This window comes from Balaenoptera musculus, chromosome 10 (genome assembly GCF_009873245.2).
Source record: "Balaenoptera musculus isolate JJ_BM4_2016_0621 chromosome 10, mBalMus1.pri.v3, whole genome shotgun sequence".
NCBI classification, from domain to species: Eukaryota; Metazoa; Chordata; class Mammalia; order Artiodactyla; family Balaenopteridae; genus Balaenoptera; species Balaenoptera musculus.
Genome location: NC_045794.1, coordinates 51946836 through 51969660, shown reverse-complemented (window position 1 = coordinate 51969660; position 22825 = coordinate 51946836). Strand labels below are relative to the sequence as shown.

General features: G+C 43.0%; 1 protein-coding gene across 1 annotated transcript in view; it reads left to right on the top strand.

Moving 5' to 3' along the window:
• The window catches only part of GNS (glucosamine (N-acetyl)-6-sulfatase), a 53996-nt gene that overhangs the window by 20418 nt on the left and 10753 nt on the right, over nucleotides 1-22825 (top strand). The window contains exons 7-13 of the mRNA XM_036865580.1: nucleotides 536-618; nucleotides 1846-1964; nucleotides 3678-3781; nucleotides 12233-12334; nucleotides 19865-19972; nucleotides 20971-21081; nucleotides 22495-22655. Of these exons, the coding sequence (XP_036721475.1) occupies nucleotides 536-618; nucleotides 1846-1964; nucleotides 3678-3781; nucleotides 12233-12334; nucleotides 19865-19972; nucleotides 20971-21081; nucleotides 22495-22655 (788 nt within the window). The remainder of the gene's footprint in view (nucleotides 1-535; nucleotides 619-1845; nucleotides 1965-3677; nucleotides 3782-12232; nucleotides 12335-19864; nucleotides 19973-20970; nucleotides 21082-22494; nucleotides 22656-22825) is intronic.

Sequence of the window (22825 nt, the reverse complement as noted above, 5' to 3'; positions counted from 1 at the left end):
TGACTTTTTTATTTATATGAGAAGACTCCTCTAGATTTGGACTTGAAGTTTTAGGAAATTGCTATGATGAGATTTTTCCTAAGGTCCAAGGATGATCGCTATCTTAGGTAGGAAAATAGAGGGCCATGGAATGATGACTTGTTAGGCAAAACTTAGAGGAAGGTAAAGTGGATATTTATCCTTTTATAGTTTGGGTGGTAGACCCAAGTTACAAATTTAATCTTCTGGTTAGTAGTTTCCAGTATCTTTCATGAAATCTCTTATTAAAGCTGCTAACAAAGGAGCCCAGGCCTTCTGCCATTAAGGAGGTGATGAGAAGAAGCTAAAGAATGAGTGATAATTTGCAGAAAGTTTTTTTTTTAACGAACACAGGGGAGGGAAATGGGGGTGGGTGGTGGAGGGAAAATCTGAAGTAGCTTAAACAGGCTCCAGTTAGTTCCTTTTTTGCTCGAGTACATGATCCTTTTCATTATCTATTCTAGTAGTTTGACTGTGGTGACTTGGTGTTAACTTTTGTTTTTCTTTTAAATTTTAGAACAAGCACTGGTTAATTAGGCAAGCCAAGACGCCAATGACTAATTCTTCAATACAGTTTTTAGATAATGCATTTAGGAAAAGGTAAGAGCTGCTCCTTTCCAGTCTAGGTGGTCTTTGAGGACCCTCAGAAGCAGCCCATGAACAGGGAACTGCACCACGTGGTTATCTCTGAGAAGAAATCAGAGGGTAGCAAGATGTTGGGAGAGACTCTGATGGGAGGTCTTTACATTTAGCTACAAGGTGGCCTTTGGACCTCAGGTCTAATTAAACAGTCCGTTTTTATGACTTGTTAAAACATTGCAAATTGGAGCCATTTGGTTTTTTTAACCATTTTCTATATCTAAAGAAAAGGTCGCTTTCTGAGAGATTAGCCCCAGTATTTGCCTGAGACCCAAAGGCTTAGGCTAGAGCAGAATATTTGCCTTTGCAGTTTTTAGCTTTCAGGAAATTCTTACTTTCTCTTAAGGTGCATTTAGTTTTAGACCAGGGGTTGGCAAACTTTCTGTGAGGGGCCAGATAAGAAATATTACAGGCTTGTCGGCCGTATGGCCTGTGTCGCTGTTGCTCAGCTCTGCTGTTGGAGCGCAAAGCAGCCCTGGGCAAGACAAGAATGAATGAGCATGGCTGTGCTGCAGTAAAACTTTATACATAAAGCAAACAGCGAGTTGTTGTTTCATGGGCGCACAGTTTCAGGTTTGCAAGGTGAGAAGGTTCTGGAGATCTGTTCCACTATGTGAATATACTTAACGCTACTGACCTGTACACTTAAAAATGGTTAAGACAGTAAATTTTATGTTATGTGTTTTGTACCGCAGTTAAAAACAAAAACACAGACAGTGGTCAAGCTTTGGCCCATGGCTATAGTTCGCTGACCCCTAGTTCGACCATTAAACATTGTTGTAGCCAGGTCTATCTGAATTCATCTCTATCAGTCAGTGCTGAGTTGACAACTTTCCCTTCCAATAGTCTTTTATTCTCATCACCAGCCACGATAAATAATAAAGCTTACTGGTTATAAAAAGCCTCATTTATTTCTGTAGAATAGGTTAAATTTGGAATCAACTAATTGTATGCTGGAATTTTCTAATCTGTGTTTTGCAATGAATGGAAGGAAAGGAAATAGGGGGTTTGAGCTTTTGGGGAGAGTGGCTCTGAGGGGTTTTTTTTTTTGGGAAGGAGGTTGGGAGTGTTTTTGTTTTGATTTGGTTTTGAGGTGTTTTTTGGACTTTGCTTTTGCTTTTTTGGCAAGATGGCAGTACCTCAGCCATTGTCTCTGAAGTCCCATTGCTGCCCTCTGTTCACATCCAGGTGGCAGACTCTGCTGTCAGTTGATGACCTTGTGGAGAAGCTGGTCAAGCGATTGGAGTTCAGCGGGGAGCTCAATGACACCTACATCTTTTACACCTCAGACAATGGCTATCACACAGGTAAGGGGCACCAAGACCTTTGCGAGGTGCCTTTCCTTTCTCGCTCAATCAGTAGCACTCAGGGAGCTCCTGTCCTTTTGCAGCAGTGGACAGGCCAGAGGGAGGGTCTTGCCCTCAGGGCCCCTCTGGTTAGAGGGCCAGCTCATTTCCCCTGGTGAGAGACCAGGGTTCATTATTTTCTATTTCACAGGCTGAATTACATGGTGTTCTAGGAGTCTGAGCAGAGAGTGAGCTTGATGGGTTAGAGGCAGGCTTTATGAAGTAGGTGAGAAACTGAGCTAGATTTTAAGGACAGTGGATCTCGGGGAATAGGGGTATGACATTTGACACAGGAAGACCACGAGAGGGTTGTCCTGGGAAAAACTTTCCTGTGAAATGAGGTGTTTTGGTGTGTGTGAGTTTTGTTTTATATTTCTTGTCTTTTCACAACTGCAGTATGAGTCACCCCCGTGTCCTTGACTTTCATCCTTTCTACTTGGACCTTCTCTAGTTAAAAATCAGTATTTTTTCCTTTCTCCACTCTTTTAAATTTCCTAAACTTGAAGGGAATTAATCTGAGGTTTGTCTGCACAGGAGCAGATTGATTAGGCATTTCATGTGTTGTTATGAATATTTTTAAGCACTCACAGTAGAGACTAGTAAAGTAACTCCCATTGTCCAGCTTTGATTTTCAGCTGCACGAGGCCAATCTTTTGAATTCCTCATACCTTCTTCATGTTTCTTTTTTTAGCTAGAAGGTTTTGAAGAAACTCCAGATGTTGTGATTCCATATGTCAGCACTTGGTTGTGCATCTGACTAGTTCATTACCTTTCAGAACCTACACAAAGTCCATATGCTACCTTTAGTTTTTATGTGTCTTAAGGCTGTCCTTTGCCACGGATTTATTGGGAAAACTGGTCTTCTGTCCTTTAGAATATCTCACGTTCCATATGTAGCTAACTGCTCATGTGATGCCTTAACTCGTTTATCTGTACTCAACATTTTCTATAGATTGGTAGTTAGATCTAGAGTCTTAATAGAAGTTCACGTTTTCAACAAGAATGCTTTCTAGTTGATGCTGTTACGTACTTCTTATTGCTTCATTCACATCATGCCGCTGGGGTGTCTGCTTGCCTCACTTTAGGGATGCTGTTACTGATTGATGGCTCATGTGGTATCAACCTGAGCCCATCCTATGACCTTTTGTGGCTAAAACTTCCATTGATGATTGTTGCTTAAATCTATTCCCTCAGAAATTGCAAAGTTTGACTTCATAACTCTGTCCTTCCTTCTGAATTTACTGGCTGGAATTCCTCAGGAAATTCCCCTCATCAACTGTTTGGTTATCTTGAAATATAGTTTATTCAGGAAAGGCTGGATAAATGGTTTTGTCCCTTTATTTAGCAGCTTTTAGAGTAACTTCATTCAATTGTGATCAGGTCGAGTGTCATACCTAAATAGCATATTTTTGCTTCAATACTTTCTAGTCATTCTTTTTGCTGAATTTGCCTATTTTAGACCAGGGTGTCCCTCTAGGCATTTTTTTTAAAGATGAGCTCATTGTTTCCTGCCTTGTAGTAATAAGAGACCCAGGCAAATTTAAGCTTTCCATTAAAACACCATAATTAGTAGAACAAGGCTGTTTTTGATTTTTACTGTTTATTGAATGAATGCATGCATGAGTGACATTTCTATCTTGCCTCCATCTTTACCCTATGCATTTTTTTTTTCAGGACAGTTTTCTTTGCCAATAGACAAAAGACAGCTGTATGAGTTTGATATCAAAGTTCCACTGTTGGTTCGAGGGCCTGGGATCAAACCAAATCAGACAAGCAAGGTAGGTTGCTGACAAGGTGATGTAGCATTTGCCTGAGGAAAGAAAGCTTTTCCTTCTAAGAGGAGACTGATTCAGTTTCTCCTCCTTTGAGGATGAAGGCTGATTGGCTTAAGATTTTTTTGCAAGTGTATTTATAAGCCTTGCAAACAGTGATTCTTTTTTCTTTCTTTTTTTTAATTGAAGTATAGTTGATGTACAATATTCTATAAGTTACAGGGGTACAATACAGTGATTCACAATTTTTAAACGTCATACTCCATTTAGTTATTTTAAAATATTGGCTGTATTCCCGGTGTTGTACAACATATCCTTGTAGCTTATTTTATCCCTAATGCTCTTAATCCCCTACTCCTGTATTGTTCCTCTCCCATCCCATCTCCCCACTGGTAACCACTAGTTCTCTGTATCTGTTCTCTATATTTTGTTATGTTCAGTAGTTTGTCGTATTTGTTAAATTCCACATATAAGTGATATCATACAGTATTTGTCTTTCTCCGTCTGACATATTTCACTTAGCATAATACCAGTAAACTGCTAGCCACCCACTATTAGATGTGTACGTATCATATCAGCATGAATAGCTTTTGCTTGTGTTTTGAGACTAGATTTTTACTTGGTCCTCGAGCCGTGACTCTCCACCAGGGTGCTCATCAAAACTACCTTCTGAAACTGAAAGGCTCAACATCTAGAAAGGTTCAGATTGACTCACTTGGACTGGAATAGAATCCCTGCCTCTGCTTTTTTCCTTAAGTTCACAATGATTCTGAGAGGCAGCCCAGTTTGGGGCCCATAGCCCGGGAGAGCAAAGCTCTTCAGGCTTTGTTGTGTGTGCACGTCCCCTGGGGGCCTTGTTGAAATGCAGATTCTGATTCTGCATTCCAGCCTGCTCCTAGGTGTTCCCAGGTGACGGCTGCTGCTGGTCTGACCTCCCTCTGAGTATAAGGCTGCAGAAAGGGTGTTGTCTGAGAATTTAGTCCCCCTCCCTGTGGGGCTCTTCCTCACTAATGCCTTTCTACTTTACTGATTCTCTCTCCTAGTACTGTCATAAAGTACCACATTCTTTTGTTACCATTTCCACTTGGTTTCAAACTGGGTTCCTAATACTGAGGTACTTTGTTCCTAGACTTCATGGGCACCTTGATCCAAAACACTGGTCCAGTGTCGGGAGATAAGAACTGATAGGCTCTACCAGTTGTTTTCTCCTCCCTAATACCACAATTTTAGTCCCAGCTCTGTGAGACAAAAGAAAATGAGCAAATGGGTAATTTAAGCTAAAACTGGAAAATAGGTCAGAATTTCTGGGTATACTGGTGCATGAGTTTAATTTGGGGGTTTAATGTTTACTTTGTTTAAACGTCTGCCCTTCACTTATTTCCTTTCACGGTGCTCTTGATGGAATTCTGTTAAAATTCTCTCAGAAACTTAAAATGGCCTTCATAAGTGCCTTTTGAATTTTCTTTTTCTTTTAAGACCCACATTCCTAAAGGCAGTCACCTTCCACTACAAATTCATTACCCTCTAAACAGGCCTCTCCTGTCAGCGGAGGTAGGCAAGTTTGGAAGACCATTCAGTCTTAAAAGTGCCTTCTTGATGTTGGTGTTGGGAGCTGGTTGAGGAGAGCACGTCTGCACCTGTGTGCATTTCCGAGGAGCAGGGCCATGTCTAACCGGTGCGGGGAAGGAGGCTGATGAGAACAGAGTGACGTGTCAGCCAGCTGCCCATGGAACAGACTGTTCCTTTTTCCTTCAAGTTAACAGTGGCACTAAATGTTATAATCAGAAACTTCACTTTCTCTAAGCCAGCTAAGTGAAACCAGGTCCTAGGAAGCCATTTCAACAATAATAACAGTTATTGAATGCTTAGGATGTGACAGGTGCTGTTCCAAGTGTATTACCTGTATCAACTCAGTTAACCTTCACAGCCTTAGGAGATATGAATACTGTTATCCCCATTTTACAGATGAGGAAACTGAGGTATACAAGTTCAGCGATTTACCCAAGATGATTGTAGCCAAAGAATATCAGAGCCCTGCGCTTGAACTCGGGCAGTCTGGCTGCTATACACTTAACCAGAGTCTGTGCACTCAACCATTACACTACAGCTCAGACAACAGTGTTTCTTAAGTATCTTCCTGTGCCAGCGCAGTATACCAGGAGCCTTGGAGCCACAGCAAGGGCCGTCAGAGAAGATCAGTTCTGAACTCCCTGTGTCAGGGGGAGCCAGATACCTGAGCTTCAGTTGTCAGTGAAAGTCTCTGAGGCATTTGGGCAGAGACCCGGGTGTCAAGCAAGAAGGATTGAGTCATGCAAAGATCTGTGGGAGGGTATCCTGAACGGCAGAACGGTGCGTGTGAAGGCACAGATAGGAGAATGAGCTTGGCCTGTTCAAGGGACAGAAGGTGGCAGTTGTCCTGAACTACTTTGACCTCCTGCTTGAACCCTCTCCCCCCTCCTTGCCTTTGTACAGCTGGCTGCTCCTTCTGTGTGAATGCCCACCTCATGATGCCCCTTTCACCTGGCTAAGTTAATTGTCCTTCGGGGCTTCGGTTTAGGGCTCCCCTAAATGAACGTCACTGTACACCCCCGCCCCACATGGAGTGGGTGGGTGCCTTTCCCAGCTGGCCTCACACTTACCACACCCGACTGAGTTTGTCTTTTTGACTCTAGGAGTCCCTAGTTGAGAGGTATTATCCGAACTTAGAATACCCAGCTCTTAGTGGGAGTTTGGGGTTAGCACATGTAAGCTATTATATATACAGTGGATAAACAACAAGGTCCTTTTACTGTATAGCACAGGGAACTCTGCTCAGTATTCTGTAATAACCTAAATGGGAAAAGAATTTGAAAAAGAATAGATACACGTATAACTGAATCACTTTGCTGTACACCTGAAACTAACACAACATTGTTAATCAACTATGCTCCAATATAAAATAAAAGTTTTTTAAAAAGGTCTTGTTATATAGCCTAGGGAACTATATTCAATATCCTATGATAAACCATAATGGACAAGCATATTTTAAAAAAAAAGAATGTATCTCTATATGTGTGTAACTGAATCACTGTGCTCTACAGCAGAAATTAACACAACATTGTAAATCAACTGTAATTAAAAAAAAAAAATACCCAATCCTTAACATACAGTGGGTGACATCCAAGTTGTGTGAATGGATATATTACCAGGGTCACACAGTAAGTGGCAAAACCAGGTCTGAAAATTAACTGTCTATTCTCAAAATCCATGGTTTTTTGGGAATTCCCTGGCGGTCCAGTGGTTAGGACTCTGCACTATCACTGCTGAGGGCCTGGGTTCAATCCCTAGTTGGGGGACTAAGATCCCACAGCGGCGTGGCCAAAAAAAAAAAAGAAAAAAAAACCCATGGTTTTTGACACTCTGTGCTGACATATGTGGTTTGAGACGTATGAAGTGCCCCGCTTCCATCTAGCACAGTGTGTCAGAGATGGTGGGTGACTCATTGTGTGCTGGCAGCAGAGTTGTCTTGGTGCAGGTTCTGTGTGAGGGCCACAGGGTGGTGAGTTGAGCATAGTGAGCTGCGCTGGCAACAGCCTAGTAGCCAAAGTAGGACACGTTTGACCAGTGGATCTGGCTTTGTGTTGGCTGCTGGGGTGAGCCAGGGGCCGGTGGTATGGGTGGATGCCAAACATTGGCTGCAGAGGTCTTCTCCTCTGGCTATAAATGAATCTAGCTTTAGATCTGGTGGTAGAATTTCTTCAAGCGGGCTTTAAGAAAGGAAGAGGTTAGTACGAAACTGGAAATGACATAGCATGATCCAGGGGAAATAAAACTGAACTGGGAGTCAGGAAGACCACCTATTGGCTTTAAGACTTTGGATAGACTAAGCCTTGGTTTCCCCATGTGAAATTGGGAGGATGCTAAGGGCAGATTCTCAAGTGTAACTAGGTGACGCCCTGGCTTACTCCTTGTTAGGGAAGTGGGGCGTGAGGGGCAAATCCAGATGAAGCAGCCCAAGACGTGTAGAGTTCTCTGCTTTCAGTGCTTTTCTTTCTTTTTTTTTTTTTTTTAAACATCTTCATTGGAGTATACTTGCTTTACAATGGTGTGTTAGCTTCTGCTTTATAACAAAGTGAATCAGTTATCCATATACATATATCCCCGTATCTCCTCCCTAGTGCTTTTCAGTAGATGGATTTGGGGTGCTCTCTGGTGTGCTTTGAGTCTTTTTTTTTGAAAGCCTTACATGAACTCTTTAACATCAGGGCTTAAAAGTCTGTTTGAAAACCTGATGTACCCTCCTGGGAGCCCTTATTCTTTTGGGTAATTCTGCAGCACTGTCTTTCTTCCAGAGCTAAAAAATAAGCAGGTTCAAGGCATGATATCCCTCGATCTCATGCCCCCCAGAGTTTTTTAGGGCCTTATGTTTGATCAAAACGTATATATACTTTAATCCTAAGAACATTCCCAAACAAACTGTGAGGCTGTGATTCATGAAATAATTTACTTGGGCTTGTCAGAGCGTTTTCTGTTCCAGTCCTTTTTTTTTTTTTAAAAAACAATTTATATTTTATTTATTTATTTATTTATTTATTTTTGGCTGTGTTGGGTCTTCGTTTCTGTGCGAGGGCTTTCTCTAGTTGCGGCAAGCGGGGGCCACTCTTCATCGCGGTGCGCGGGCCTCTCACTATCGCGGCCTCTCTTGTTGCGGAGCACAGGCTCCAGACGCGCAGGCTCAGTAGTTGTGGCTCACGGGCCCATTTGCTCCGCGGCATGTGGGATCCTCCCAGACCAGGGCTCGAACCCGTGTTCCCTGCACTGGCAGGCAGATTCTCAACCACTGCGCCACCAGGGAAGCCTGTTCCAGTCCTTAAATGGATCTTTATACTCAGTGATAAAAGCAATAATACCATTTTAGGAACTTGAAATGCTAATGTTTCTAGATGTCATTAGGGTGATGGGCTCATAGTATCCATTCTAATCCTTGGCTGTATAAAAACCAGAGAGAGGTATAATTCTCTCTTGAATTCTTCACCCATACTTGGTATCTACTAGAAGTCTCCCATCTCCTGACACTGTATGCTAATTTTGAGACTCTGCGTCTTAGTCAAACAAAACCCAGTAGGAAGAGAATTTGTCAGTCATTTTTAGGGAGGATGTGATCATTGTAGATACCTGGGAAGAAAGAGTCCTGGTGATGGCGTTTATGGTACTTGTGCCGAATTAGCTACTTGACTTGTCCTGGATCTTGCAGACCTTTCTCCTCCCCTCCCCCCATAGAGCAAACTGCCACTAGAGGGCGCTCCCACCCATTGCTGATGGCTCGAGGCAATTCCTGCTGAGACTGGCAGTCACTGTTTTATCTCTGTGGGTTTTATTATTTTGGTGCCTTGGACATGTTAATAATACCTGTGGGACTGACTTGACTTCATTCATGTTCTGGACATCACTGGAGATCTGTCAGTCACATTTTGGAGTCTTGTTGCCTTTATCTGATTCTGGAGGTGGTGTCTCTGCTTGTCTCTCCTTTCCTGCTATGGTCTCTTCCGTATTCATACTCACTCTTGTTCACTGTATTCTAAGCCGCTCAGTCTGCCTGGGGTACTTGGAACCAGGAAAGATATCTCTAACACCGGGTCTTGTGTAATCCCTAGAGACATAGTTTTTGTGTTTTTTTATCCTCAGCAACATATGGATTGCTTTTCCCGTGAGTTGCCTGCCACTGAAGGGTAATTTCCAACAGCTGCAGAGTTATACTGATTGGTTCAGAGCCAGGATATGTATATCACTCTGCCCTCCAGGAGCCATCCTAGCTACCAGGAAACCTGGCTGCTACTGAACGGTGCTTCTTGCCTTTCATGTCTGTACTTCGGTTTTGTTTGTAAATTAATAGGATTAGATTTTTTTTAAAATCCCCATTTGGTTTCTCCTGAGATGATCTGAGTTTTCTCAACAGTTGTGTTTTTTTTTTTTTTTTTTGGCTGCATTGGGTCTTTGTTGTGGTGTGCATGCTTCTCATTGTGGTGGCTTTTCTTTGTGGCAGAGCACGGGTTCTAGGCGAGCAGGCTTCAGTAGTTGTGGCCCACGGGCTTACTTGCTCCGTGGCATGTGGGATCTTCCCGGACTGGGGCTTGAACCTGTGTCCTCTACATTGGCAGGTGGATTTTTTTTTTTTTTTTTAGAAAGTAAATCATCACCTTTTTTGACCAGGATTCTTTATTTATTTATTATGGCTGTGTTGGGTCTTTGTTTCTGTGCAAGGGCTTTCTCTAGTTGCGGCAAGTGGGGGCCACTCTTCATCGCGGTGCGCGGGCCTCTCATTATCGCGGCCTCTCTTGTTGCGGAGCAGAGGCTCCAGACGCGCAGGCTCCGTAATTGTGGCTCACGGGCCTAGCTGCTCCGCGGCATGTGGGATCTTCCCAGACCAGGGCTCGAACCCGTGTCCCCTGCATTGGCAGGCAGATTCTCAACCACTGTGCCACCAGGGAAGGCCTGGCAGGTGGATTCTTAACCGCTGCACCACCAGGGAAGTCCCTCTCAACAGTTTTAAAGACTGTTATTTATTTCCAGTAAACGACAGCTTTTCCAGTTACAGGCTGCTGACTTTGTGTCAGTTACTTCTCTTTCATTTCCTCATCTGTAAAATGGGGAAAATACTGCTTTCTATGACTGTGGGGAGGATTAAATGAGGATAAGCATTAAGCACTGACCCAGAATAGGTGCTCAGTGAACACTAGTTCCCTTCGTTTCCCTGGTGGATTGTCTCCATCACTCCAAGGCTTTTTCTAGCCTGTGACCACGTGACTTCTAGACTCTCTGCTACAAAAGTTCATGTGGTTCTTGAGCCAGAACATATATGGGATAGTCCAGATTGAGATGTTATAATTGTAAAATACCAGATTTCAAACACTTGATTCAAAAATTTTTTTAAAGTAAAATCTCATCACCTTTTTGTATTGCTTACACGTTGAAATAGTAATATTTAAATATTTAACAATGAATTTCACCTCTTTTTTTTTTTTAGTTTAATGTGGTCACTAGACAATTTTAAATTACACGTATGACTCCTGTTCTATCCCTATTGGACTTTGGACTATGCTAGTTTAGGCCTGGTAGCGGTATTGTATACAGAAGAAAAATAGTCCAATAAATCAAGGAGATATGGCAAGGTATAAATGCTGGACAATGTCTTTAATTTCTAGAATCTTTGTTTAAAAACATCCAAGTTTTGGGACTTCCCTGGTGGTGCAGTGGTTAAGAATCCGCCTGCCAGTGCAGGGGACACGGGTTCAAGCCCTGGTCCAGGAAGATCCCACATGCCGCGGAGCAACTAAGCCCATGCGCAACAACTACTGAGCGTGCGCTCTAGAGCCCGTGACCCACAACTACTGAAGCCCGTGTGCCTAGAGCCCATGCTCCGCAACAAGAGAAGCCACCACAATGAGAAGCCTGCGCATCGCAACAAAGAGTTGCCCCCGCTCTCCGCAACTAGAGAAAAGCCCATGTGTAGCAACGAAGATCCAACGCAGCCAAAAATAAATAAATAAAATAAACTTATTTTTAAAAAAGAAAATAAATTTAAAAAATAAAAACAGGGGCTTCCCTGGTGGCGCAGTGGTTGAGAGTCTGCCTGCCAATGCAGGGGACACGGGTTCGAGCCCTGGTCTGGGGGGATCCCGCGTGCCGCGGAGCAACTGGGCCCGTGAGCCACAATTGCTGAGCCTGCGCGTCTGGAGCCTGTGCTCCGCAGCAAGAGAGGCCGCGATAGTGAGAGGCCCGCGCACCGCGATGAAGAGTGGTCCCCGCTTGCCGCAACTAGAGAGGGCCCTCGCGCAGAGACGAGGACCCAACACAGCCATAAATAAATAAATAGATAAATTAAAAAAAAAAAATCCAAGTTTTGTGCTCTTTAAGGAAACTTATTGATGCATTGTTGGGATGAGTTTTCTGCAGTCTTCAAAAACTACTGCAAACATTTCTTACCAGTGTTGTCACTTCAAAAAACTATTAAAAAGGCTAACATCCTCATTGGTGACAGGCATTCAACCTTTGAGCCTTTAAAAAACGTCAGGAGTCAATTTGAAGTCAAGTTTAGTGAACTAATAAGAATAATCAAGTTGGAAAACACTTTGTATAAAATAGCCCGACATTTTTCTCATCGTTCGTAACAGACTCAAGGCAATCCTAAAGGAATCTTGAAAAATGTTTTTATCAGTGGTAACAGTATGGGTAGAATAAACATTAACTTCCCAGGAGCATGTATTATAAACTTTATAAGGCTTTATGTTTTGTATTTTAAATTATTATAGTTATATTTGAATATATGCAGTAGGAAGTATGGGTTGTACAAAAGATAATAGTAAGTGCTGTTTGTCTCACAGGTGGGTTGGGGGGAAGAGAACTCTAGTATAGATAGAAAAGGAAAATGGGACGAATTGTGTTCTAGATCAATTGACTGTTTTTTCCTCTTTCTCATAGATGCTCGTTGCTAACATTGACTTGGGTCCTACTATTTTGGACATCGCTGGCTACAATCTGAATAAGACACAGATGGATGGGATGTCTTTCTTGCCCATTTTGGTGAGTATAAAGCCCTAAATCAGGCCTGAGCCAAGATTCTGAAATAAATTCCAGGTTATATAAGTAGACTTAAAATTTAAATCTTAAAGCTGATAAATTAGGGGAGCAGAGGATAGAATTTTTCTCTTATCTGTCGTGGGAAGGAGTTTTCTTAAAAAAAGACGGGACACACATGAACAGAGTTCTATATCCTCCCTTTTTCCCTTCTCCCCCAAAAGCCCCATCATAAAATTAAAACAGGTGACAAATTGGGAAAATATTTGCAACATACATGAAAAAGGGTAATTAGTTTTAATAGATGAGTTCTTAAAAGCAAAGATTAATATCCCAGTATAAAAATGGGCAAAAGGGCTTCCCTGGTGGCGCAGTGGTTGAGAGTCTGCCTGCCAATGCAGGGGACACGGGTTCGAGCCCTGGTCTGGGAAGATCCCACATGCCACGGAGCAACTAGGCCTGTGAGCCACAATTACTGAGCCTGCACGTCTGGAGCCTGTGCTCCGCAGCAACAGAGGCCGCGATAGTGAGAGGCCCGCGCACCGCGATGAAGAGTGGCCCCCCACTTGCCACAACTAGAGAAAGCCCTTGCACAGAAACGAAGACCCAACACAGCCATACATAAATAAATAAAAAGACTTTCTTAAAAAAAAAAAAAAAAAAAAATGGGCAAAAGAAGTGAATAGTCAACTCCCAGAGGAATTAAAAATGGCCAAAGTCAGTGCAAAAAAATTGCTTCAATGCTGATCAAAGAAATGCTTAACTAAAGGAGGCCTCTATCGCCTGTAGAACTGGCAAAAGATTAAAAAGATTAATACCCTGTATTTACAGAAGTTTGAGAAAATGAAAGCTACTCAGACTCTGTTCATTGAAGTGTAATCAGTATAAGCTATCAGTAGGCTAATTTAACAAGACCCATCACTGCAAAATACACATCAAGCAGTCCCATCTGAGAATTTATTTTAAGAAAACAAAATTCATTCAAGAAATATTTGAGGGGGCTTCCCTGGTGGCGCAGTGGTTAAGAATCCGCCTGCCAATGCAGGGGACACAGGTTCAAGCCCTGGTCCAGGAAGATCCCACATGCCGCGGAGCAACTAAGCCCATGCACCACAGCTACTGAGCCTGCACTCTAGAGCCCGTGAGCCACAACTACTGAGTGCACGTGCCTAGAGCCCATGCTCCGCAACAAGAGAAGCCAATGCAATGAGAAACCCGTGCACCACAACGAAGAGTAGCCCCTGCTTGCTGCAACTAGCGAAAGCCTGTGTGCAGCAACGAAGACCCAGTGCAGCCAAAAATAAATAAAAAGAGATTTTTAAAAAGGAAATATTTGAGTACCTAGTGCCTAGCACTGCCCAGAGCTAAGTATAAAAACTACATGTATTGGGGCTTCCCTGGTGGCACAGTGGTTGAGGGTTTGCCTGCGAATGCAGGGGACACGGGTTCAAGCCCTGGTCTGGGAAGATCCCACATGCCGCGGAGCAACTGGGCCCGTGAGCCACAACTACTGAGCCTGCGCGTCTGGAGCCTGTGCTCCGCAACAAGAGAGGCCGCGATAGTGAGAGGCCTGCGCACCGCGATGAAGAGTGGCCCCTGCTCGCCGCAACTAGAGAAAGCCCTTGCACAGAAACGAAGACCCAACACAGCGAAAAATAAATAAAGGAAAAAAAAAAAAACTACATGTATTAATAGAAGAAAATTGAAAACCTAAATATACAGTAGGGAATTGGTCAAATTGTGGCACAATTAAACAATAGACTATTAAACCAACACTAAATGGTGTAGGTATGTATACATTGACTTGGAAACATGCCCACCACATACTATAGGGAGAAAAAGTTTCAAAACAGCATCTTTCTCATTAAATATGTATGTAAATATGTTTAAGCATAGAGAAGTTTGAAGGATCAATACTCATTATAGATGACTCTTCCTCATTGATTTGTCTGAGTCTATCACAATTTATTATTAGGTAATATATGATTTATACAAGAAAATACCCGTAACTCACATAAGTTATGAAACACAAGAAATACACATGAACCCATCAGCCCATTTAAGAACTGAAATATTCCCCATACTGATGCATCTTCCTATGGGCTCCTCCCCATCCCACCCCTTACCTGCCCATACAAATGAGTGCTTTTCTCAATTGTACGGTTGTTAATCTCTGGTTTTTATTTTTTAGTAATTATCACGGATGTGTCCCTAAACAACATACCTATCTTGGGGGGAACAATACCTGTCTTGTTTTGCACTGTAAAAGTGATATTCTACCAGTTGTAATCAGGACTTTTTTCAATTCATCATTGTTTGCAAATTGATCCATATTGTTCACAGATGCCTAATATTCCATTGTAAGAAGGAATGCATCACTACTTAATCATGTTTTCTCTCAATGTACATTTGTGGTGTTCCCAGTTTTGTTCTAGGAACATTGCTTCTATAGCATTCTCATACATGTTTCCCAGTGAGCATGTGTATATGCACCAAGGTTACAGGAACCTCACATGTTCATTCCTACAAATATTACCAAGTTTTTGTACAAAATCGTCATCAGTTTACATTCCCACCAGTAACTTATGAGAATTCCCTTTGCTCTATATGAAACTGTCCGACTACTTAATATTTGCCAATCTAAGGGGTGAAAAAGATCAAAATTATATTTGGTCCTACTGTGCATTTCTTTATTAATGAGATGAATCTTTTTTTTAAAAAATAATATTTATTTATTTTTGGCTGCATTTGTTTTCATTGCTGTGCGCGGGCTTCTCACTGTGGTGGCTTCTCTTGTGGCAGAGCACGGGCTCTAGGCTTGCAGGCTTCAGTAGTTGTGGCACGTGGGCTCTAGAGCACAGGCTCAGCAGTTGTGGCACACAGGCTCAGTCGCTCCGCGGCATGTGGGATCGTCCCGGACCAGGGATCGAACCCGTGTCCCCTGCATTGGCAGGCAGATTCTTTTTTTTTTTTTTTTTTTTTTTAAACATCTTTATTGAAGTATAATTGCCTTACAATGGTGTGTTAGCTTCTGCTTTATAACAAAGTGAATCAGTTATACATATACAATATGTTCCCATTTCTCTTCCCTCTTGCATCTCCCTCCCTCCCACCCTCCCCATCCCACCCCTCTAGGTGGTCACAAAGCACCGAGCTGATCTTCCTGTGCTATGCGGCTGCTTCCCACTAGCTATCTATTTTACATTTGGTAGTGTATATATGTCCATGACACTCTCTTACCCTGTCACATCTCACCCCACCCCCTCCCCATATCCTCAAGTCCATTCTCTAGTAGGGCTGTGTCTTTATTCCCGTCTTGCCACTAGGTTCTTCATGGCCTTTTTTTTTTTTTTTTCCTTAGATTCCGTATATATGTGTTAGCATACTGTATTTGTTTTTCTCTTTCTGACTTACTTCACTCTGTATGACAGACTCTAACTCCATCCACCTCATTACAAATACCTCCATTTCATTTCGGCAGGCAGATTCTTAACCACTGTGCCACCAGCAATGCCCGAGATGAATCATTTTTTTAACAGCTTAATTCACTTACTATACAATTCAGAAGTTTAAAGTTTACAGTTATTCAGAGTTGTACAGCCACACCATAATCTTAATTTTAGAACATTTTCATCACCCCCAAAAGAAACCCCCAAATACATTAGCAGTCACTCCCCCATTACTCCCTCTCCCAGCACCAGGCAGGCACTAATCTACTTTCTGTCTCTATAGATTAGTCTACTGTGGACATTTTCTAGAAATAGAATCATACAGTATGTGGTCTCTTGTGATTGGCTGAAAAGGGTCATCCCCATTGTAACATGTATCAGTACTTTTCTTTTTATTACTGAATAATATTCCATTATGTGGATGTGTCACATTTATTTATCCACCCATCAGGTGACAGACATTTGGGTTGTTTCCCGTTTTTGACTATTATGAATAATACTGCTGTGAACATTTGTGTATAAATTTGGGGGCAAACTAATGTTTTCCATTCTCCTGAGTGTATCCCTAAGAGTAGAATTGTGAGGTCACGTGGTGATTTTATGTTTAACCTTTTGAGGAACTGCCAGACTTGTTTCTAAAGTGATTGCACCGTTTTATATATTCCCACCAGCAGTGTAAAAGGGTTCCAGTTTCTCCACGTCCTTGCCAGCACTTGCTGTTACCAGTCTTTCTATTATGTCTTAGTGGGTGTGAGTGGTACTCATTGTGGTTCTGATTTACATTTCCCTAATGACTAATCATGTTGAATATCTTGTCATATGTTTATTGGACATTTGTATGTCTTCACTGGAGACAGGTCTATTCAGATCCTTTACCCATTTTTTTAAATTGGGTTTTTGATCAGTGAATCATCTTTCATTATGCCTTTTGTGCTTCTTCCCTTGTGAAATGCCTCTTTTTGCCCATTATATTCTTGCTGTTTGTTGTCTTTTCCCTACATTAAGATATGAGAACACAGGAGTTGAATGTATAAATCATCTCAGTTTATGGTTAGTGTTCTTTGTGTCTTGTTTATAAAAATGCTTCTGAACCTTGAGGTCAGAAAACAATGCTCCCAAATTTTCTTCTGAAAGGTTTGTAGTTCTGCCTCTACATTCAAGTCCTTGATGTATCAAGAATTGGTTTTCTTGCATGGTAGGAGTCAGGGATCCAATTTCATTTTTTTCTCTGTAAATACTCAGCTGTCTTTTCTGTTCCACAGATCTGTCTCTCCCTGAACCAGTATCTTTTTATCTTGTTGTAAAGCTGTATAATTAAATCTTTGCGTGGGCACACCTTTCTCATTGTTCTTAGGGGTATCCTAAGAGGCGGTTACCTCTCTTCCCTATAAACTTTAAAAACAGCTTTTCAGATGGCCTAAAAAATCATTTTGGGCTTCAGCTGGAATTACAATGAATCTATAGATCAGATAGAGGGAAATTTACATTTCTTAACTCTTCCCATACAAATCTTATACTGTATACCTTGTTTATTTCTAATTAGGAAAAAAAACCCCTTCACTACAGGGCTAAAATCATTATGTTATTTCATAGTTAATTTCTCTGCCAAGTTTTGGAAATGCCACTTAGGACATGGCTCTTTGCCTTGTTGTTTTGTTTTGGAGGTTGGTCCAGTGAAACCTCTGATGTATTAGGGCTGCAGAGCAGTTTGTGGCTGTTATACCTCTAGCTCTGCCCTAATAGGCCGCTACTAGCCACGTGAGACTATTTAAATTAACTAGAATAAAATGAAAAATTCAGTTGCTCAGTGGCACTAGCCACATATCAGTTGCTCAGAAGCCATTGTATTGGGCAACAGTTACAGAACATTTCAGTCAGAAAGTTCTGCTGGATAGGGCTGCTGTAGACCAGGGATTGGCCAACCCCTGTGGGCCAAGTCGAGCCCACCCCCGGTTTTTGTAAATGAAGGTGTCTCAGAACTCAGCCTCCATGTATGTATTGATTGGCCTACTTTCCTGCTACAACAGCAGAATTGAATAGTTGCAACAGAGACTATAGAGGCACAGACCGTGACCCCTCCTGACCATCAGTCTTAAACTTGGTGGCACATTAGTATCACCTGGGAAACTAAAATACTAACACCTGGGTCCCAGCCCCAGCGAGCCTGATTAATTGGCCCAAGATGTGACCTGGCCCTTGGGATTTTCAAGTCTCCCCCAGTGGTTTTAATTTGCAGCCAAGTTAGAGGCCTCTGCTCTAGACCTCCCAGGCACTCTTTTTACCCCTACATACTTTGACATTTAAGTGTGGGGTTTTGAGGTCCACTCAAATCTGACAGATAAGCTTTTCCCTTGACCCCCAGCTTCCGTGGCTCGGGGTTGGCAGAATGGTTTCTTTCAGGGGAGCGGCAGCTTCTGAAGTCTCCTGTGACTTACGGTTTCTGAGACCTTCATCAGCACAGGATTGTTTGGGTTTCATCATAGCATAGTGATTAGGAAATACGTTCTTCTCTGACTCTCCCTTTCCAGGCAGCTGTGGCATTCCACGGCCTTGTGCAGGCCATCACGCATTCCCCACTGTGGTCACCAGGCTAAATAGGTCCACTCGGGTCCTTAGAGCCGTGGTTCTCAAACTAGCATTCATCAGCGGTGCCTGTGGGGCTGGTTCGAATGCAGATGACTCCCCACTCCCACTGGCAATTAAGAACTTGTGTTTGTAACACATTCCCAGCAGATACTGATCCTGCTGGGGGCACATTTTGAGCACCATTGTTTTGGAGCAGTGCTTCTCGAATTTCACAGTGCATATGAGTCACCAGAGGATTTTATTAAAATGCAGACTCTGGCTCCTTAAGGCTAAAGTAGGGCCTAAGATTGTGCATTTCTAACAAGCCCCCAGGTGTTGCTGATAGACCACAAACCAGACTTTGACTACTAAGGCTGTAGACCATTTTAAGAGCCCCTTCGCCTTTACCTTTTGTTCATACATTTTAGAATAAGCTTGTCCATGTTGACAAAAAAATTCTGTTGGAAGTTGACCTTTTATTATGTTGAGTCTTCCAATCCATGAATGCGATATGTCTCTCCATTGATTTAGGTCTTGTTCGGTTGTATCATACAGATCCTCTATTAAAATATTTATAATCAAATAAAAAAAAAAAAAAAGAGCCCCTTCTAACCTGGCCTCCCCATCCCTGTCTTCACTCCATCTCCAGATTCTGCGGCTGCTGGGCCGACTTTTCTAAAGCACAGCCTTAGCTGTGTTACTTCCCTGCTCAAACCCCCTTCCCCACCCCTCCTTCCCGTAGCTTCCCATCACCTGCTGCTCTTTGTAGAACAAGTGGGCAGCCTGCTATCAGGACCTTTTTCTGTTTGGTACCAGCCTGCCTCTCCACCTGCCTTGGCACTGCTTCCTTGTCTGAAAGCTGGATATCAGGAACCCGTACCACCAGGTGTTCTGCTTCCATCCTGTGCTCACGTTGTTCTTTTGATCCCAAACTCCCTCTTACTCCCAGATCCTTCCTCCTTTCGCCATTTGTGTACCTGTCTTAAACTTCCCCACTGCAAATGCTGCTGCTGCTTTCCTTCCGCTCCACTGATGTGCAGCAAAAAGTAAATGAGTTGATATATGTATGGTATCTTCATTCTGACCATCAGGAAGTACTTCAACCCTAATACAGTCCTTAGCACACCAGCCCTGTTGAATTTCTCAGTATGAGCTTAGAAGAGTTCTTACAGGGCTTGCAGACAGTATTGTTTACTCTGATCTGAACCTTCAGCACCTTGCCCTGTGACTTTGATTCTTGCTTAGCTCCTGACCTGCTTCACAGAAGTAGTCTTGGGAAATAACTATTAAATGCTCAAAGCAATTCACATCACTTGTGAGGACTCTATAAATACCAAACATGATACTCGGTAGCCTTCAGATGTCTCTGTTTTAGTCATTCCCTTCAGTTACTGAACGAACAGTCCAATCTGTTTTGACTCCCAAGTCCCCTTTAGCAGTAGAATGAATAACATTATTAATGAATGACATCTTTATCACAGTCTGCATGCCTCACAGAAACCACTTTTGCTCTTCCTTCTAGAAAGGAGCCAGTAATCTGACTTGGCGATCGGATGTCCTGGTGGAATATCAAGGAGAAGGCCGTAACGTCACCGACCCAACGTGTCCTTCCCTGAGTCCTGGAGTGTCCGTGAGTGTAGCCCGAGTTGGCTTAGTAGCTTTCTCACTGACAGCACAGTATGGCATTGGTTTAGATGTGCCAAGTGCTGAAACTCTTCATCTGAGTCCTCCTCCTGTCACTTTGTCACTTGACTCTGGGAGATCAGGAGATAGACAGAGGTAAAAATAATCCTGAAAAATGATGCTTCCCACCTGTTGTCAGAAGGTGCACTTCGAATTCTTCCGGTTTTCGGAACAAGTTCACATATCTGCTTATCTTCTTACCTTGTCAGTACCCCCTCCTCTTTTTCTACCCTTCCCAGTCGCGGTACCATTTTTCATTAGGGATGTTATCAGTGGCATCCAACAGAGAGACGGCGTTTCCACCTGTAACCGTGCCATGGCGTGTGTCTTGATTTGGTGGCAGCCAGGCTGGTCGTGGAGGTGGTAACAGTGACATTAGCCTCTCTTTAGAGAATGGGAAATAGGAGAGCCAACTCCAAATGGAAGCCGAACACCAGAGAGTTACAGTATAGTAAAGAACCAACCAAAAGATGGTATGGAAGATAGGATGGAATAAGACCTAAGTCCTATTTGGTGATAAGAGGACTCATAAACAACTTACTTACAGATGTTTCCACAAAGCTTATTTTAGCCTTTTTCTCCAACCCTTTAGGATGAAAGATCCTAATACACCTTCGTAGTGACTCATCCGTGTATTGATTTCTTCTCCTTACCAACCCATACGTTTTACAGGTGTTCATTACAGCTAATTCTTGTCGGGAGAGTAGCAGGCAGGGATGGCAAGTCTACAGACAAAGCAGCCACACCCCATGTTCCTTAATCCAGTCAGCCCTCAGTAAGGAACAGAGCCTCCCATCTATTTTTGATTTACTTCTCTGTGAAAGGCTTCCTCACTTCTGTCCAGTTGTATGTCTGGCTTGAGCCAACCTGGCCGCCGTGGTAAGCAAGTCGCATTCGTTACTGTAGAAGAATGCTCTTCAGTTAACTTTTTAAATGTCCCTACAGCAATGTTTCCCAGACTGTGTGTGTGAAGATGCATATAACAACACGTATGCCTGTGTGAGGACCATGTCAGAAATGTGGAATTTACAGTATTGCGAGTTTGATGACCAGGAGGTAAGAGGGCCTGCTGCCTCCCCCACCCCTTGTGTCTACTGCCAGGGCTTTGTTGGCTGAACTTCGTGGCAGAAGAACAATTCCAAGGATGCTCCCTGGGGAGGATGGGTTTCTTATCTGTACTTGCCCTTGGGTTTCCGTCAGTTAAGGAACTAGGATTGCACAAGGCCATACTTGACTTCTCTAACTCACCTTGCTGGGTGGGGTTTTCTCCACTCCCACCATCACCCACACATACACTTTAAATGCATGCAGTTCACTTTTTCAGGATGCTACATGCCTGGTCTGTTTGCTTCTCTGAAAGTTTGGGGTGAAGGTAAGGTGCCTCAACTTCTATGGAGATGAAAGGAGTTGGGGCCTCTCTTAGAAAGTTTCTTGGCAACCAGCATGGTTTAGACCCTTCTGTCGCCACCACAGTGCAGTCCAGTGCTGATCAAACAGATTAGCAGGTTAAAGGCAGCACCCTTGGAGGAAGGTGGCTTTCAGCCAGCCCGGATCAGCATGGATTATCTGAAGGATCACACTGACTGCCGTCCCGTGTGGTTTCTTACTGTTTATCAGCGAGTGTGCACCTACCCCATCTGGCAGCCCACATCTTGCCATATGGAGCCGGTGCCCGTCGTGTTTTTCAGAAATTGACTTGCTCTCTATTTATTTGTAGCTTCTGAGCACTTCGGACAACAAGCAAGAGAGCTTCCCTCAAACTCAGTTCCTTCTGCTTTAAAAGTGATAGTCCGAGGGCAGCTACTTGAAGCCTTTATAGGCAAAATTTATCTACAGTACATCTTCTTAGCCTATCACTAACTCCAGTTTGGAGAACAAAGTACAGATTATGGGGAAATAGTGATATTAGATGTGTCTAATTTTAGAAATAATATTGTATCTTTCCTCAATTGGTGTTATTTATCCAAAACTGCTTTTTAAAATAGGAAAACTTAACATTTTTGTAACACAGGTTAGAGTACTTTTGTATCTGTTCTCATTTGAATCTTCACAATTGTAAGGCAAAGATAAACTTCAAATGTCAGCTCTCACTCAGTAACCTCATTACTAAGTCTAGTTTCTGAGCCCTTGCCATTTGAGGGTCCAGCCTTCGGTTCTCTGCTTTAATTACAGAAGGTAATAAGCTTCTCCCCCTCTCTCCCCTCCTGACTGCCTGAAGGCACAGGGATGCTGGAGGCCCCTTTCCAGCATGTGGGCCATAGACCCAAAGCAATTCAACCCCCAGAACAGATGCTCCATTGTCTCCTCTATACCCTTGGGCTTTTTGAGACTCTTGAGACCGGATGATATTCTCCTGGGCCTTGGTCTTTAATCTGCCTCCTCCGTTCCCATTTAGAAATAACTCACATGAGTATTTCTTCAAATGTAACCCTTGCTTTTTTCTTGCCTCCATCTTTTCATTTCCTGTAGGTGTTTGTAGAAGTCTATAACCTGACTGCAGACCCACACCAAATCAATAACATTGCTAAAAGTATAGACCCAGAACTTTTAGGAAAGATGAACTATCGTCTAATGATGTTACAGTCCTGTTCTGGACCAACCTGCCGCACTCCAGGGGTCTTTGACCCCGGGTAAGTTTGCATCGTCCTCAGAAACTTTGTTCAGTGGTCTCTGGCAGTCCTGCCATTCTTGAAGGCACAGGGAGCCTGACGGGTCCTCCTTTCTCTGAGCTGAGCTGTCTCTCTCTTTACAAGGGGAACACTGTGGCCCAGCGCAGCAGCCAGTTGTGCTGGGAAAATGA